Source organism: Calidris pugnax, unplaced genomic scaffold (genome assembly GCF_001431845.1).
Source record: "Calidris pugnax isolate Ruff unplaced genomic scaffold, ASM143184v1 scaffold44, whole genome shotgun sequence".
Classification (NCBI taxonomy): domain Eukaryota; kingdom Metazoa; phylum Chordata; class Aves; order Charadriiformes; family Scolopacidae; genus Calidris; species Calidris pugnax.
Window position 1 is genome coordinate 16,324,579 of NW_015094506.1, and position 19,051 is coordinate 16,343,629.

Sequence of the window (19,051 nt, forward strand, 5' to 3'; positions counted from 1 at the left end):
TACCCCAGATCTGGTACACCAGTGCCTTTCCAGTGGCCCCCATACTGGCATACCCTGAACACAGGCAGTACTCTTGAGTAAGACAGCAAATCTCAATATATAAGACTAACAGCTAAAATAAAGACAGTTTGAAAAACGTGAAGTAGTACATTTATTATCCACCTGCTTCTGTCATATTTGGGCAGGGAAAGTCGGAAGGTACCCCGGATGAGCTCGGGCGTGAGGCCAGCACAGGTACGTACCACAGAGGGAAGGAGATCGCCAGTGAATGGCTGCTCCTTGCTGGCAACACTTGTGGGCATAAGCTGCAATGCTGGTACACAAGCACTCGCAGTCCCCGCCAAGATTGCAGTTGCACGTGTCTGTGTGACAATTTTTGACGAAAGAAGTCACATCAATCTGGGGGGAAAAAAAAAAAAAGAAAAAAAAAAAGGAACAGGGCTGGTAAATTAATTGCATGAGCTGTACAAATTCTTATCACTCCATTTTCAGCAGGAGTGCTACCTCTGGATTGTCTGAAAGAACTTAACACAGAAATAAGGCATTTCCTAAGATTTGGGTACATTCCTATACAAAAAGTATGCTTTAAATGATCAGCTTGTACCTATTATTATTATAGGCCAAGAGAAAATTTTCATTCAGTGACTATTAACAAGTTTGTCTGTCCACACACTTGCTGTTCATCAGTTTTGGAGAGGACATTGAAGCTGGCATTTCTGTGTATTTATAAAGCAACTGCTGCCATCTATAGTCATCCTGTCAGTTTTGCATGAACAATAAAGTTAGAGCTGCAGCTCTGAGTATCAAATAATTAAAGTTATAATTTGTAGAGGGGCTTTTGTAAGAGAAAGAAAGCTTGACCACACTGGTGACATTTTGCAGAATGTCACAAACCTTAATTAGATCAGAAATCCACTTCCCCACTCTAAAATCCTATCACATTATTTCATGGTTTTACGTGATACGTTATTTCTTAGGTCATAATCATCTTTTTTGTAATGTTGAGCAACATTTCTAAAATAGTGTTCTTACTCAACACATGGAATGTATAAAGCAATGCTTCTCTTTGGTTAAAACTCATTTTTAGACTCTGGTCTAGCTCAGCTGTAGAGCCCTCAAATGGCACTTGTCAGTTTACAGAAATACCATCACAGTAATAAAGCAGCACTTATCTAGCATGGAGACAGCTTTTCAGCTGGCACTTGCTAGAAGCTGGCAAAGATATGAAGACTTTCTGTCTTCAGTGGTGAGAGATGCCATTTTGCTTTCATTGTTTTTCTTATTTTGAAAACAGGGATACCCTGGAGTGGGAGGCACAAGTATTAGCTCCATTGAAAATGGCTGTAATAACTTCACAGAAACCACCAAACAGCAGATTGGCTCCAAAGAGCAGAACCCGTCTCTTATATCTGCAGGACAGCATCTCTCCATAGGTCAGCAACATCCTGATGTTGTGACAAGCTGAGAGCCTCAGGTCAAAGCTCCTGCTGAGTTCAGCAGTTATAAGGAAGACCCTTTTTTTCTGTGAGCGTGAAGGCTTCTCAGCTCCTGCTAAGTTCAGCGCTCAGCCAGGCAACTGCAATCCATCAGTCACTGCCAACCACTGATGCAAGATTTTGTCTCCCTAAAAACGGGATTTTCCAGCCTCAGCTGAACTCTGAGGCCACCTGTCCCATAGGCAAGAGCTTGCCTCCATGGACAACAGGACCCTCCACCACCTGCCCAACAGGAACAACTGTAAAAGCGCTGCTTCAAGAATGTCCTCAAATCCACACCACCACTTTCTGTTTCTTCTATGCCCCCAGTGTCAGTCTCTGCTTGGACTTTTCCCCTCAGTACCCAGTTCCCCACCCATGCAGCTGGTCAGTTGCAGATATCCTTGACAGGAAGTCACTTTATATTACATTTGTAAGAGTCATATTTTCACATGTTGACAAATAGGTCGTAAAAGCACCTGAAAGGTGCTTGTTTTACAGGCTGTCCCATACAGGACAGATATGTGCATGTGAAAATACTCAACTCCTAATTAAATGACATGTTTTGTACCTGACATGCATTTTTTAACATAATTATGCTAAATTTTTGGCATAGTGTTTGCAAATTTTAATCACAACGTGGATAAGATATAGAAAATGAATGTTCAAGAGGAAGTATCTCTCTTTATGAGTTATTATAATACAGCTCCTTAAAAACTCTCAAAAGTTCCATTTTTATTTATTACTTTCTACTTCGAAAATGCAGTCATCACTATGTTCTCAGGCACATGCTCAAAAAATTCTTTACATAGTAACTAAAGTTAACATTAATAAATCTCTCGGGTTAAGCTACTACAACCTCCTCCTCAGGCAAATTCCAAAGCATGTTGATATCAAACTTCAGTCCTGAAAGTCAGGAGGTTCAGCTGGGACATCTAATGATCTCATTTAGTATTAATAGCCATAAAGAAAATAAGAGACTGAGACCAAATATCATAATGGGTCTTGCTTGCACAGGTGTAAAGAAACATCTTGGATAACTAAATACCAGTGGGAAGCTAAAATCAGAAATAGGAAAAATTGTGTAGAGCATGTCTTATGTTGATAGAAGGTGCCCTAAAATGGAATTAAAGATTCTCAGACAAGCTATTGTACCCATCTCACCTAGAATGAACTTAAGACATTCTTGTAACTCAAATCCCAGGCTCAGCCAGGTATTGGGAAAACAAGGACACCATACCTCAGAGTTTTGATAAAAAGCAGATGTTAAGCTTTCAGCCAGTTAAAAATCCTGATAGCTCTGAAGCTGAAATCTCACTCTCATCTTTCTTTCTATACTGAGCAGAACAGTTAACAAAACAAAACAGTTTGAGATAAGCTGTAGGTACATTACACAAATGCTTATTTTAGAATCCTGCAATATATACAAAAATCTTAAAAATTAAGTTACCTATATAAATAAAGGATATAAATAAAACCTAAAGAGAACAGAACCTTGATTATCCAGTCTACTAACTCATGGCTCCCAGTTATCACTATTATGTTTAGGCTCCAGTCTTGAAAGGAACGAAGAGCTCTGCGTAAACATAGCCCACCCATGTAGAAGTACTTGCAGGGCTCTACTCCGTAATCTCCACAGTATTCAGACTGAGGAGAGTGGCAAGAAGAAATTAATTACTGGAATTTTAATATTTTCCTACTTGAGAGTGCATCTTGGATATTTAATAAACTTACCACATTGCGACAAGGTGCAAAAACATCACTGTATAAAATTGAGCATTCCTTTTTGGCATAAGGGAACTTGCTCTGATGTACCTCACATGGCCTTAGTGTTTCATTTGGGCTCTTGCACTTAAAAACAAGAAAAAATACCACAAACATTTTATATGGAGGTATGTTTACCATGGACTCAGGTGCACTATACCTGCATACTCAGAAAACAAAATTATGTTTAAATGCTATTTTCTTCATCTTCCCCTTTCCCTGATTTGTTATAATCGAAAACATTTGCACAAAAAAGAATCCTTGTGTTTTGTTCTGAAGTACTAAAGTGTTCCTGCTGTCTGCTCAACGCATAAAGACAAAATGTTTTCTTTGTGACACATTATAATCATTACCAGAGCAACCAACTGTAACATCACAAACAAATACATGGTCCAAATCTATCCCTGGTGGTTTTGCAGTGACTTTAAATGGAGTCGTACTACAGATGGCTTTAGCCCTGTAACTTCCAATAAAGAAGCAGCGGTAGGAAGAGAGTAACTCATAAAAAAAAAAAAAGAATAGAGTCAAAGATCATCGCGATAACTCAAAAATGGCTGAGATATAACTCCCTCTCTTAAAGTCTCTCTTTAGCAAGAAAAACAAACTAGCAGAAAGATGTCACAAAGCAACACTCAGCTCAGAAAACACAAGTTCCTCCAAAACCATACTCCCTTTGGTGCAGCAGGGAAGCCCAGGAGGAGGTAACAGTAGATCCACAGGCAGCATTGGGGTGTCCCAGAGCAGCCTCAGCTGCAGTGCAGTCACCCAGCTCTGCTGCCCTCCTACACGGATGCTCGGATGCTGCCATGGGGAAACGTGCTGCCGCTCCCAGGAGCAAGAAACCCTGGAAACTTCCCACGCTTCAGACTGCCAAGGCAAGAACATTTGCCAGTAGCAGCGTTGGGTTCTAGGCCTCCACCTATCAAATATCCCTTTACAGTATTTAGATTTTGCAAAAAAGATGACCAAGCCAAAGGTCCTTTCTGAAAAAAAAAAAAAAATCCCTAGCACCTACTGCGGAGGCAGATGAAGTGTCAAGTCTGGCTGAGCACAGGCTGCCTGCGATGCCAAACAGAAGATTACATGAGATTTTACTAAAAAAAAAAAAATTACAAAAAAAAATATATATGGCCACAAAAAGGCAAGTGCAAGTATGGGCTGCATAATCAAAGATCATAACATTCTAGAAGTTAATGTGCTGTGCAAACACTACACACTTTTTTAAAGAAGACACTGAACCGATACATTGGAAAAGAAAAATTCATACACTCCATATAAAGTATTTACATATTTCCTTACGTACCACCTTTTAGATGAGCAGTATAATCACCAACATTACATGTTTTCCTTGCTTGCTCACATAATTTAAACATTTTATGTAGAGCAAAATAGAACCAAAGGGGGATATTGAGGAAAAGAAGTCCCAAAATCTTTACTCCAAAGTAGAATAAATATAATATTCTTTCGTGAGGTGAGAGATTTTGGTTCAATTTCCTGCTGTGAGTCAAGAAGGGAACAGATTAAAAAATGATTCTCACAGACATCTTAAGGGAGTGCTTTACAAATACTGATTTTCCAGGAGATTCACAAGGCTTTAAAATGTTCCATCTTCTCAGCACAAATCAGTAAAATACCTATTCTCTTGTGCTATAAAACACAGTTGTGGTCATCCACTCTCTACATCCTCTTCCCTTCTCCTCAGAAACCAAGTTTCCATACTGGGTTGTGCCTGTTGCTGTTCTGAACCTTTTCTGTCTCATCCCTTCCTGACCACTGCTTCATCAGTTTGTTCTCTGTTTACAGACTGCAACTAAAAGAAATCATGAATTTTTTTCTCAGTGTTCAGAAAGAAACCTTTTTCTAGACCATTTTTTCCAGAGTTCAGACTCTATTTACTTTCAAGATCCTGATGTCTCCAACACCAGAGGAGGCAGTTGTTTTTGAAATTGGGTCAAATCCAAAATATCAGAAGGAACACAAATAACTTTTTAGAAAACTGAAATCCTGACAGCTATGATAATTATCTTATATAAAGAAAAATATATTCTTCCCCAGAGTTTGTTTGGTTTTATTTAAAAGCAGTATATGTTTGTTATGACATAAGACATTATTAACACATTTCACATCCACAGACATAAAAATTAAAATTTCCTCTTATACACTGACAATGAATTTAGAGAAATCCCTGTACATCATGTGCTTATTACATGTTCATTTAGAAATTATCATCCTTTTTTTATAAATTTTTACTGGACATGGGACTTACCTGTCCTAATACCCAGCTGTCTCCAAACACCTGTGCATTTCTCACCTCCATGTTGTTTGATGTAGTCAGATCATTTGAAGTATATTTGTCAAAGTTTCCACACAAACCTGCCAGTTTACCCTAAAAGAGAAGGAGGATTACTTTTCTACATGTACCAAAATGACATGTGGAATAAAACATCCTTAAACTGGAAAAGGTGAATGCAACTCTAACTTACACTTTGAAAATATCTGACAGTCTGCTATGCTTGCAGTTCCATATTGCGAATAATTTTTAATAGAAGTTAATTTTTTTCCTTTTTTTCCTTCCTGTTTTCCAGAATCTGTTCTTACTGTCAGCATGTGAAAAGGGACTGGAATCTAGTCGTATTTTTTTTTCTGAAAGCTTAGTAGTGCATCCAGACCAAAAATCAAGAGTTCAGGTGGATTACCTTATGTTTGTGAAGCCTGACTAGTTGTTGTCATTAAAGCTTGCTGCCTCTAATTTTAGCTCACAATAGCAAGAACATTTGTAACAGCAGTTACAAAAGAGACAGCTACAACTTTCGTGTGTTGGGGCATGTGCTAGCAATGGAAAAAGTACATATGCATGTATAGACATATAGATACATAGAGAAAACGATATTTCTGCACAATAGTAAAATGTGGAGTTGGATTTCTAGGGTGCTGTGGCTCATTCTAATGGATTCTTTTTCCTGAAAGTCTGCTGTAGACATCATCTTACCAAACTGGAGTCTCTGGAAGAAACAGTCATTGGAAACAGAAAAAGCTTTAAGTATTTGTGCCCCTACATGCAACCTGTAGAACTCAGCTCCTTGTTCACTTAATCAAAAACAGAAGAATTTTTTCACACTAAGTGTATTAATGGCTGATAAATCTGCTCGTATGTGAAGTGAGCTACTGGGACAAAAGCCTATAATAATGTTGCTTTAAAACCAAATTAGATGGTCATTGTAACTTTGACTTACAGGTCAAAAAAATTGATATCGTATTCTACCATAAAATGCCTTCTTTACTCGAAAGAGCCCCCTCTCAATATGTGTGTTGATGGTTGAGACAAAGCAGGAACATAAGCATCAAATGTGCAGATAAGGTTACTCTGCCAGGACCCAAAGACTGAGTTGCAGAGACACCAGGGCAGGTGATAGTGAAGGAATGGAACAAAGAAGAGCAACTGGCAACAGAAGGAGCCTCATATTCTTCCCTGCATCGTGGCTGAACTCTTTCACTGTACTTACTAGGTTTAAATGTCAGGTTTTGTCTAGATCCTTTCCTATATCTTGTTTTCTTAATTTAAACTCAGGATGCGACTCCATCTGTTCATCTCAACAGCCTCTACTACATCTCAGGGTGCAGTGCCCTCATCAGCTTAATCCAATCTGTGCTACAAACCTGCCATCTTTCATGTCACTAGATACAGAAGCTTCTTTTCCGTTGGCCTCAGCAACTACAGAAACATGCAGTGAACTGGGTATAACTCAAAACTCACCCTCTCTTCCCACCCCCAAAGTAACTTTGGGTCAGAGCTGAATCACTGCATATTTGCAAGGTTGCAATGTGTGGAGCAATAGAGTAAACGTGCATGTAGGAACCACCCCTTATCTTCAGGAGTCCAGCCATTACATCGCATCCTCCATCTTTTCTCACCTGGGAAATGCCAGCAGCTAAGCACCATGACAAACAGCTATGTAACCAGGAAACTTAGTAACAAAGAAAAGACAATCACAGTTTTCCAATATGAAATCACATTAGTAACACCAAGAACTACACAAAATCTCCAGCTTTTATTCTGGCTCACCTTCCATCGAGGTCCAACTTTAACATGCATCATTGTCTTCTTATCCCACAGAATTGTAATGTCCTGTTCTGGAAAGTGTATCACAGTATAATATCCAGCCTTCCAAAGCTGGTAGTTAGATCTGTTTTCCTGTCCCCTTAAGGTCTTCTGACAGAAATGAATATTTATTAAGATCTTTATCTTTAACACATAGGTGAGTAAGTAATATTAGTAGAAGTGTTGTTTAAAACTGTGATAATTTGACTTTTCAATCATTCCAATTTGCTTTGTTTTTGTACTCTGGTTTCCCTTTCAAAACCAAGTGGAAAGAAACAAATGCCAATATGCTTTGACTGCTTGAGGCTTTTGAGCAGGCCTCTTAGTAGAGCAGAACTTGAAAAAAAAACAATGAAAAAATAAGATATTTCCTGCAACCTGCTCTTTTATCCAGGCCTAAGCTCTATGGTGACTCAAACTGAGAGATGTTTTCCAAAAACATGCTCCTTTAGAGTTGTAACTTTACAATGTTTAACGTTAAGAGCAACCCAAAAAGGAAAAAAAATAACTAACCTGCTTCTCAGAAGATTCACTAAAATAAATCTCAGTGTCTCCAACAGTGATGAACACATTCTTCGAGCAAACAATATCATTGTCAAAGCACCTTTTGTTCTGAGCAATTATAGATATATTTGAGTTATCTGTGCTCTGCAATACAAAGAAGAAAGCATTTGACTTATAGATTCAATTGCATTTCACTTCTGCAGATTTATTCCAGGGTCACCATCACAGAAAGATGGATGACTTAGTACTTACACATCTTACAAATTAAATTTAAGAAAAGCTATCAAACAAGGGAATGCATTTTTAAATTCAAAGGCGAACCTACAACCAACTCAAACTTTGGGCTTAAACGCAAAGAACCATTACATTCAGCTGTGAGTCCTCTTTCTAAGGACTTCACAAACTCAGAAGATCAGCCTATCCCTAAAATAAGAATCTAGCTTAGGCTTTTGAAATGTGCTCATATGTGGAATCCAGTATTTACTGCACAGTTTGGTTGTCAAAATCAAGACATGCTATAAAAAGAACTTTATTTTTAAACCAAGGTACTTGAGATCAAGCTGTTTTAGTATTTTTAAAACCAAGAAACCTACCATCCATCAGTAGTAGATGGTAGAAAAGATTTTGTACTACCACCCATCAAAATTCACAAAACCATGAGTCATACTCAGTGTTATTGGAGGGGGCAAAGGTTTCTGCTGATATGTTTGTTTGTGCCTTTTTTCTTTAACATTTGGAAGATTTGCCTACTCTGTTGTCTTGTGATTCACTGGTGTTTTAGTACTCAAAATTCAGATTTACTACCTTCCCAATCCCATATCTGCTTGCTCTCCAGCCTCTAAATTAACTTTGCATTCTCAGCACATAAAATCACTTTTGCACCTTGGCTAAATGTGTTTGTTTATTCACCTGCAACTTCCGTGGTTCTTCTGTACCCAGAGGGAAACACATGCACCTTGGAATTTCCCATGCTAGGATTGGTACTAGAACAAAGGAAATCAGCTGTATTTTCAGAGCTGATGCCACTACCACTATCAAAAATAAAGTTCAGTTACTCTTATTATTTCTTATTTTAATTTGCCTTTCAGTTCATATCTGTACCAATCCTTGCAAGTCAACAAGAAGCCACAACTATAGAAAAGACTTGAGAGAGTTAACTTCACAACATTAATATAAGTCAGTAATAGTGCTTCTGAATTCAGTTTAATTTTTGATCAAATTCAGTCCAACAGTCATTACAAACCTGAGACAGATATAAAATAATAATCTTGGAGGTGGCAAACTATATATCTCACCTGTTAAGTCATCCAGTCTTATATGAGACACTTAGGTAGTGCTGAAAACAAAAAGATGATTAAACTTTTCTTACTCCAACCCTTCTTTAAATACTCTCTGAGACTATGACTAGCTGAAACTAATTGCAGGTGCTAATGAGCATAGTGGGCAGGATAGGAATGGTGGCTTCAGCAGTTGCCCAGTCCTGGGAACTCCTCTTGGCTCCTAGCAATGCTATTAGAGAGCTCCAATTGGCCGCAATGGGAGGGAACTCTTACTTTGGTTAGTGCCTGCAGCATGACTCCCCAGAGCTTTGCTCCCTCCCTTGGTCGATGTGCCTCTCGCTCGGCCAGTGTACCCCTGAAAGGTGCTGGGTACACGCTCCTAACTTCTCCTTGTCTGTCTCACATTTGTGCCCTTGTTTGTTCTGTGTTCACCAAAATGCAAGAATAAAAAACAACACATCAGCAGGTTTTCCTCACCAGTGAGAAATACTGCATACAGAAAATATGGGAAGGAATTACTTTTTTCCTTAATAAAATCATAGTGACCAAACTGTTTAAACAACACTTTCAATCTTACAAAACAAAACAAGACACCCAACCCTAGATGACAGGAAGTGTAGAAGTATTTTTGTTGCCACACAGATGAGGTGCTACAGCTTTGCTGCCATTAGTGTAGCATCATCCACAAGCCAGAGGATGCTACTCATTGGCATAGAAAACACTCTGCAGCGTGAGCAAATGCAATGAACATAAGGTGTGGGAGACTGCCTGCAAGCTTTATGTTACCCTAATGCCAGGGCTTAAGAAACAGGTGGTATGTGTTAGCTGTTATCTTAAAAGACAACAGTTAAGGTGGGTAAAGTTAGCCACTAGCTGGTGGTGGTAAGGGGGTGTAGGAAATCAGTTCTTTATGATTTAGCAGGGGAGCTCAGTTTAAGTACTGAAAGCTTCAGGGTAAAGCAAAGTTCATCTGTTCCATTCTGTTGTAAAGTTGGTTTAGGTTGCACTCAGAATAATATTGGTCACTACCTTTTTGGGAAATACACTGTGTTTTAATTAAGCCAGGCTTGCGGCTGGAGTCAGTCCAGTAATTATTCCCCTCCAAGTCAGATAACAGCCCAAAGCATTTTTGGATTTATTGGAGGTGATGTGGTAAATTAAAAAGGAGACAAACTCATTAGTTTGGTAGATAGGATGCAAGCTGATACATTCTGTGCTGGCCAAATGAAAAGCGAGCAAAGAAGCCACCTCCCCACCATGAGTCAGTTCAGAAAAGGACTTTGCTTGCAGTCTGTGGGTCTATTTGATGCCTAGGACACTGTGGGCTGTTTTCATTGCAGAGTTCATTCCTCTTCAGTTAGCTTAGCCTCAGCAAAAGAGGACACTCTGAGTTAATAGGGAAGCAATGTCTTCACCATAAGAAAAGTGATGGAGGGCTTTATTTTAAATAAGGATAGTTAATTCAGGCTAATTACCCGACAGTAAAATACACCTTTTTTGGCAATGAAGACAAGTTCTTGGAGCAGCAGTGGGTAGCTGTATTAGCTATGTTAATTGAAACTGCTGCCTGTGCCTTCTGACAGTTCAGGCCAATCCCTTCAGCAGAACAACATAAGCATACTCAAGTCAGAAGTTTTTGTGTATGGTTGGGATTTGAGCCAAGGGCAAAAGTTGAGTTATACTTCAAGTTAACTCTGCAGTAGAGAGAAGCCTGGAGACAAGGAGTGTTTTGCTGACCAAAGCCAGAATAGGGAGTCCTCAAGACCTGTGAAGTACTTCCTTACTTGTAGGACTGCATGTTGGTATTAAATTGCTAGAAGTGACGCAGGATGGAAATGCAGAGATACCGTGGTGGCGGTTCAGTAGATCTATGAGTAAACCAGACATTTAAGAAAAAGGGCTTTGCATTAAATCACAAATCTTCTGTGCTTTCTCTTTTTCTAAATTGGACTTAGACCTAAACCCAAAAATAAAAGCACCATTATGGATTATGTACCTCTTGTGGCTCAAAGCTTTCACTGTAAGATTTGCTTTACATATATACCCTCTCCATTCTCTTCATACACCTCAATACAAATTGAGTCCTTTCCCAGCCATACACTACCAGCCAAATTCAAAGTGGAGTGACAGTTTCTAACATAGTCTTCACATTATTCTGTAACTGCTACATGTGCAGTCCCATCTTTCAGCAGGGAAGAAATAAAGTGTAGATGAAACTTAGCACTTAACTATTGCCAATGCAAAAGAAAGAACAGGGGCTATTTAGAGTAAATGAGGATCATCTTTTAATGTTTGTATAAGACAGTGAGGTCTTGAGCAAATCTTGACAGCTCTTAGGGACTGTGATAGTACAAATGATAGTAATCGAGTTCCATCTTTCTAATCTGCACTGGATCCACACAGGTATGAAAACAATCTTTTGTCACTGCCGCTGGAAGAAATGTCTGAGTAGACACCAGGAGCAAGTCCAATAAATAACAAGGTGGGGTTTTTTGTTGGTTTTCTTTTCTTTTTTTTTTTTTCTGCACAGTCTCTTTCCAAGGCAGAGTCTCTCTTTACCTTTTTAGGTAAAATGCAGCCAACAGGGGATGTACTACAGTTCATCATGTGAAACCTACTTATGCTGACAGAAACTAGAAATAAAATGGTTTTCCCACTGCAAGAGTATCTTCCCACGTAAATTACCATATCCAGCCTGTTCCAACTTAATATCAGTTTCTTTGTGATAACATGGAGTTGCCAAGCAACAGAGAAGACAGAGTCACAGCTCTGGGCAGTCAGTCAAAAGCTCATTGTCAGTCCCACTTCTCAGGACATTTTTTTTCTAGACTTCACTGCACTTTTTTTCCATATTTCTTCCTAGCTGAAAAAAGCAAAGCCCTGCTTTCCCTGCTTTTTTTTTTCCTTTTTTTTTTTTTTTTTTTTTAAGTAGTGCTTGGGAATGCTAGGGTTTATTTTTGTTAGAAACTTTCTATTTCAATATCCTGTTAGAAATTTTCTATCACTCTCAACCAATAACAATACTGTGCAGTGTGCTTACATAGTCAAAATGCAGCCTAGGAGAAGGCAATTTAAAAGTGGTCATATTTATCTTCTTTGAAAGCTTCATTAAAATCTCTCTAACTGTTCAGTGTAAAGACTCATTCTTTTTTTTCTTAATACCCTGATTTCCCTGTTTCTTTTGGTTTTGCTCCCTACAATACAATGACTTGCAAACTAGGCCAGCCATAAAAGCATCTAGGGACATACTGGGAACTGAATAGAGATAGATTAATCCTATTTTACTTTTGGTTTAATGACTCTTTAGAAGTTTATATATAGATAGCCACATGCACAAACAACACAAAAACCTCTAAACATACTGAAAAAATATACAGTAGTTTAAGAAGTAGAATTTGTTTTCTCCTTCCTACATAGTTTCAGGGAGATACCATTAGCTCCCTTCAGACTTAAACTTTTGAGAAATTTTATGAAAACTCAGAATTAGTTTGGTTCATTGTTTATTGGGCTTTGAGGTTCTTCTGAAGGAACTTGACATTTGAAACTATTAATTCTAGTGAGCTTGATCCTAGGATAACTCGATTTCTATCATCTTAGCCCAGATTTAGTGAGCATTTAGGCATAAATATTGAAGTGGTTTTGAAGAGCAGAAAAATATCTTGGCACCTGACATGATCTTGCCCTGTAAGTTTCTTTTGCAATTTTATGGGAGGTGGGGGTGATGTCCAGATAACCTGTGAAAACACATTTATCATGCAAAACTCAGTCACAATTTACACCAAGAAACGCCTTGTATTAGAAGGCTTCTTTCGTTTTGTTGATGTGACAATTTCTTCTGTTCCATTTCAAAATTATATATACACATTCTGTGAAACTGTATTTAATCCTTGCTTTTGCATCCTGTACAAATTATTATCGTCAAATGCTTTTCCCCATAGCTATTCAATTGGAGCAATATTGCTCGGAGTCAGCAGATGGCACTGATGCACATTGTCTCATCTTGGAACTGAACATGAAAGTCGGGAAACAATATTACAGGAGAGGTAGTAGGTGCTTCTCTTGTAGGAGAGAGGAAATGGATAGTAATAGTGCTTATTTTTCCAGTGGTATTATGTATTTCCATACAAATGCTTAAAAAAACCAAACAAACAACAACAAAACAAAACAAAAAAAGAAAAGAAAACAAAAACATTTAAGAGCTAAGAACCTAAGACCAAAATTGCTCATGCACACACACATGCACATAAATTCTCTTTTCCTCAGCGTCTTCTACAGAGCTGCAGATTATGTGATTATTTTCACTTAAAATATGCCAAAGAAACTTGCTATACACTTGTAAGATATGACACATTTCTAGCACTGCAGCGCAGTTGAGTAGAAATGGAGAAGAGCAACATGATTGAGTAGATTCACTGATGCAAATTCAAAGGGAGGGGGATTATTCCAGCTACTGACTCACCCTCAAACAACTTCCAGATGTCTGCTAATGCATCCACTATAACTCTTTCCTATTTCTTTAAAAGTGACTTCCCGAATGGATACACCTCAGGCAGAATAAACTCTCAACAGCTCTTGAGAAAGATGCATTACAACTATCTGTGTGTATGTACACAATCAATAGGAAAAATAAATCATTATATCACGCATCCTTTGTTAGACATCGTTTTTTTATCATAGCGTTTATGGCAATATGGAGTTGTTGGGAGGTCTGAGGTTTTGTCAATAATATTTTTAAGATCCAAGTAATTTTTTTAAATCTACTGCTAAAAATGAAAAGTACAAGACAGGGAATATTTTACTTTATATGCTTCAAAACCCTGTTCTGAGTCAATGTTTCCTAATTTTGAAAAAATTGATTAACCAGATAGAGATCACTGGAAAGGTTTTGGTTTTGTTTTTTATATTTTACGAGATCTGTATTAAAAGATTTGAGAAAAGATCGTTTAAAACAGATTTTCCTTTGTTTCATTTACTTAGCTTTCCCTGCTTGTGTATCTGATTTGGCTTTTGCACAGGTCATATTACTGCAATCCCTTTCTAATTAAAAATGAGATATGCTGAAGATTAAGGATTTGGGAACATTCAGACACTTCTTTCCAAGTAACACATTCTGCAACATGAGCTATTCTAAACCACAAATCAGCAGCACAGTTGGTGGTGTTAGTTTTAAAGATCTAAGCAGGTATTTATATGAAAACTATTAGTATTATTTTATTAATAAGTGGAGGATAAATGCTAATATTTTTTCATTGTTGCTTGTAATGATAAAGTACAACATAACATTACAGAAAAAGGACAAGACATTGTGGTGATAAATTTGCCTTTTCTGAGTTGCAGCAAATGATGGCAGGAGTTAGAAAGCTGGAACCTCCACAAAGCTTTTATTTATAAATATAACAAATGTTAAATGTGTTCATTTACAACGCTGAAGCTTAGTTTCTAGGTATTCAGAAACAAAAATACTCATATCCTGACCTAAACCACAGTAAATTTAATTCATAGTTCTCGTAACTCAGTGACAAGACCCAGAGTCAGTGGCCATAAACTGCCAAGCAGCATCTACAGGTGATGAATCTGAGCATCCTCCCACCTCAAACACAGCAAAAGGCTTTCATTTTACTGCTGCCAACACACTGTACAGCTTCTTGAAACAGCAACACATGATGCTGGGTTTTGCTCATCTTTTACTGCTGTATCAGCAGAAGATGGGCAACAGTCCACAAAACTGTACCCACCAACGGTGAATCAACTCAGGCAGTCATTGTTACAGTGACTGCCTTTTCAGGCAGCCACCAGAGTATAACATTCTAGAGTCAGTATAGTGAAAGGGCTGTTGGATGCTGAACATTAACCCAAAAGCAGAAATTTAAGGTGAAAAGGTCACTTTCTTCAAGCTGTGTGGTCGCTAAATGGCAAGGTCTTCGGAAAGGGGATCCAACTTCTGAGTCACACCATGCACACACAGCCTCCAAACTGCCATTCTCATGGAAAGAAACTTTTCCCCAAGCCTTTCCTGGAAGCCCTCCATGCTAATCTGCACAAATTGAAAAAAACCTTTCCTTTGTTTGAGAATAAAAGTGATTCATTCACTGCATGATTTAATGGTCTGGAGAATCAGGTGGTGGAGACGGAAAGGCATGTAGAGGTAATTGAGTCTGAAATCATTGATCTGGAGAAAATGGAACCAGAGCATAAATCCATTGCCAACTGTAATCAAATCTTTTGCTCACAGAAGGGGTAGAACAAACAGAAAAACAGGTAAAAGCCAATGTTATCTCAGCACTGTGCTTCCCAGCTGAAGACAAGAATGGAAATGGACTATCTCCCACAGAGAGCTCACTACTGACTCTTACAGGTCATCCAGAGACCCAGAAAAAAGAGGCCATCCAGAAAGATTTCCTCTGAAATCATGGGACTGATTAAAATAAAACTGTTGGTGTTCTTTGCAACCAGAGCAGAGTAACCTATTCACAGTAAATAATACTGTCACTGAAATTTAATCTCTCTTTTTTTGGACACAAATTTGCATGCAAATTGTCAAGAAACACATCAGTATTTCTACACAGTTACTGTTGCTATAAATTATTCGACAAGTGTTTTAAGTGGACATATTTTGGCACATCACTTACTCATGAAACTATTTGCTGGAATGTGGCTTTGAGGAATAGATATGTCAATTAAAAAATTAAAGGCATTCTGATTGGGACCCTATGTTACATTTTTGTTCCCTCAATAGATGAAAATTACTTTTAGAGTCAGGTCTCCAATGTGAAACATTTGTAATTTCAAATTCAACATTATTTACTTTCCCATTAAAATCTTCAGAGTCTATTAAAAGAAAATATTTGTCTTAACTATGAATAGTCAGCCTGACAATGTTGCTTAGCCATGAACCTGCAGCTTTAGTCCTCCAAAGGGTGACTAACAGCGAGCAGAACATATTAATCTTACAAATAGGCTACAAAAGACACTATGCAAAATACTATTTCATTCCAGCTTCATGGATCTACAGAGTGGCTACCTGGCACAAATTTTGTTGGAAAAAGCTGCACAAAAAAATTACAGATACTCAATAAGAGCAATGGAATAAAAGCTGTGTTTACTTCCTCAGGTGTGATGTGTAACTGAAGAATTGTTGCTTTGTGAGTGATTGCTCCAGCTTACGCCTAGTCATCATTTAATAAATTTACCAATTAAGATACATACATCATTAAGTAATGGGTAAAGAATTATCACTGTATCAACCAACTTCTGTATTAAGCATTCTAATAAAAACATCATAAGCTAAGAGCTTTGAACTTGCCTCAAGGTTCAAAAGAAGAGGCATGCAAGAAAAGAGCTCCCTTGCTGTATTCCCAAGGGCAGACCAGGTATCTAACACTGGGGACTGCTCATCAGTAGGGTAGTCATTTGGGATACTGTAGTTCACGAGATCATGCATGTTTTGTTAAGTAAACATCTGCCTTAAAAAATGGGCTTTATGTGGTGTCTCCCAACCCAAAAGAGCTACATCTGAACTTCTAATTGGCATAACTGTTCAATTATTTGATCAAATGTCTGGTTGTTGCTTTCATAATCCTCTAACACACTAAATCTGGTGATAACATTGGCGTTAAAAGAGCTTTCGTGGTTGCATCAAAAAGATTTAAAAGGTGACTTTAAAATGGTCAAAACCCCAATATCAAGTGAAAAGAAGTGAAAACATTTTTATCGCATGCTTTAAAGTTAGGGCTAATCCATAAAATCTGAATACTTGAGGCTGAGGGGTTAGTTCTGCTGACTTCCATCTTTCAGGATACAGAAATGAAACAGTTCTTCCTTTTCTTGGCTTTAGGACCTCATCGACAACGTACTAAAATTAATGAAAATACTTCAGTGGACTGTTTTGCGGGTTTTTTTGGAAAGGCAGATAAGCATTACAACAGAGCTCCCTCTCATTAAAGGATATTGTGACAGATGGACTATCCCTCTAAACTCTTGCTTGGATACTCCCTGAAATCAGAGAGAATATAATTTTACTTCTCAGAAGAGAACAGGTCTGAGGGGTCCTGAGGGCACTGACCCTTCAAGCCTTGATAAAGAATGCACTGGACTGCAGTACTGGAAACTACCACAAAACGAGAAAAAAATCCAACAGACTTGATAGAAAGACAGCAATTGTATTATAAAAAGCAGAAGTCTATGAAACAGGCAAGTGGAAGAAATAGACTGCAAGTACAAGTAACATGCAGTAAAAGTTTGCTAGAAAATTAACACCTTTTTGTTAGGGAAAGAATGTAGCATCATCAATGACAGAAGATAAGCAAGAAAATACAGAAAGCAAGCTATTTAAATCTTTTTCATTAAGAAATTAGTTGGCTAAAATTCATCAATATTCAGATTAGCTAAAATGAAGTGTTTACATGATCTACACTGATGAAAGTTAAACGAGTTGGTCTGCCAAGATTTTTCTTTTTTTTCCTTTGAAACTACGAGGTTTTAAAACATTAGAGCAGCATTCATCCATACAGGGACTTTACTTCTCAGTATGTAATGTACCTCCTAATTCCTTGAAAAAGAAGAAGTTATCATTTCATGAGACATTACTGCCCTAATTGTCTTAATTGCTGCATTAAAACTTATTGGTCATTTTCTGACCAATGGATATATCTGTTGAACAGCTTTTCATACACCTATAAAGGGCTTTTTCATACACCTACTGTCACCTTAAACAAAAAAGCCTGACAGATGATCCTGATGTTGAAAACAAAGTTTGAAGTTTCATAATTGGCTGAAAGTTGATACTTGATTTTTCTCCCCTAAGAGCACAAAAGCCCCTTATGAAAAACGTAGTAAAAGGTAAGGATGACTTCTTTCTATGGTACAGTGCAATACAGTGACAAATTAAAGAGCTGCTCAAACAGATCACATTTAGGGAGGCTAACAGCCAAATCAAACAGTGAGGGCTGGTAAAAAGGATGGGAACAGTACAGTATCATGCCACTAGGGACATGGGATTCAGATCAGAATTCTTGGTCTCAGTTCTATGTCTGGGAATAATTAGCATGCCAAGAAATTTATTGTAGCTATCATTTCCTTTATTGCACTGCTACAATACCTTTGTTTAGCATATAAAAGATGGCAGAGGCAAAGCAGTTCACTTCTCACAGGAAAAAGATTAGTAAAAAGGAAAGGTCAAAGTCATTACAGTGTTGTCTATACAACATTACAACCACTTCAGCTGTTTCGATTTCAGGTGTTTGGTGAACCTTTCACATGTTATCCCTGTTTGTTTGTAGAACAGGTAGCATGGTTTAGGTGGCAAGACTGCTCTGACAGCTGTGCCTGCCAATGTGTTAGGCAAGGCTTTTAAACTTTTGCAACTACATACACTTTCCCACATTTCATATGGTTTGTTTATTTGGATAACGGGCTATAAGAGGCAGCTTCTCTCACATCTGAACAAAGAGTAGCTGAGAGGGAGACTCATTATATTACTCTGATACTGCTAGTAAAATGTCACTGCACATGGCCAAACTGTAGAGGAGGATGATTATGAAGAGACAGCTGTGGAAGCCTCTGCTTTAGGAACAACAAAGCAGATTTCAAAAAAGAACAGCCTCATCATGCTATCATGTCTGCATATATAATGTAGTTTAACGACATTAGTATGTGGTACAACTGAGTACGTGTACGTGGTACAGCTGTGGTTTAACTGTGTACATGCAAATAAAAGCATATGTGAAACTGGAGAACAGATGACACTTTGGATTATCACTCAGGCTGCCACTAGGAAGATGCCAATTAAATCTGTTTCATATGTTCTTCTCACAAATTCCATTCCTGCATAGTAGTAGCTAATTTAATGCCTATCTTCATGGTAGCATAGTTGCAGTGATTTTTTTCTGGTCACTGATTTGCATATTTCATTGTTGAATTTCACCCTCCAT

The 19,051-nt window shown here is 38.0% G+C and overlaps 1 protein-coding gene across 1 annotated transcript in view; it reads right to left on the minus strand.

Moving 5' to 3' along the window:
• The window catches only part of OTOGL (otogelin-like), a 94,062-nt gene that overhangs the window by 36,759 nt on the left and 38,252 nt on the right, over positions 1-19,051 (minus strand). Inside the window, exons 26-31 of the mRNA XM_014963313.1 lie at positions 7,852-7,986; positions 7,689-7,709; positions 7,303-7,431; positions 5,506-5,625; positions 3,210-3,326; positions 243-399 (exon numbers count right to left, since the gene is read on the minus strand). Coding sequence (XP_014818799.1) covers positions 243-399; positions 3,210-3,326; positions 5,506-5,625; positions 7,303-7,431; positions 7,689-7,709; positions 7,852-7,986 — 679 coding nt within the window. The remainder of the gene's footprint in view (positions 1-242; positions 400-3,209; positions 3,327-5,505; positions 5,626-7,302; positions 7,432-7,688; positions 7,710-7,851; positions 7,987-19,051) is intronic.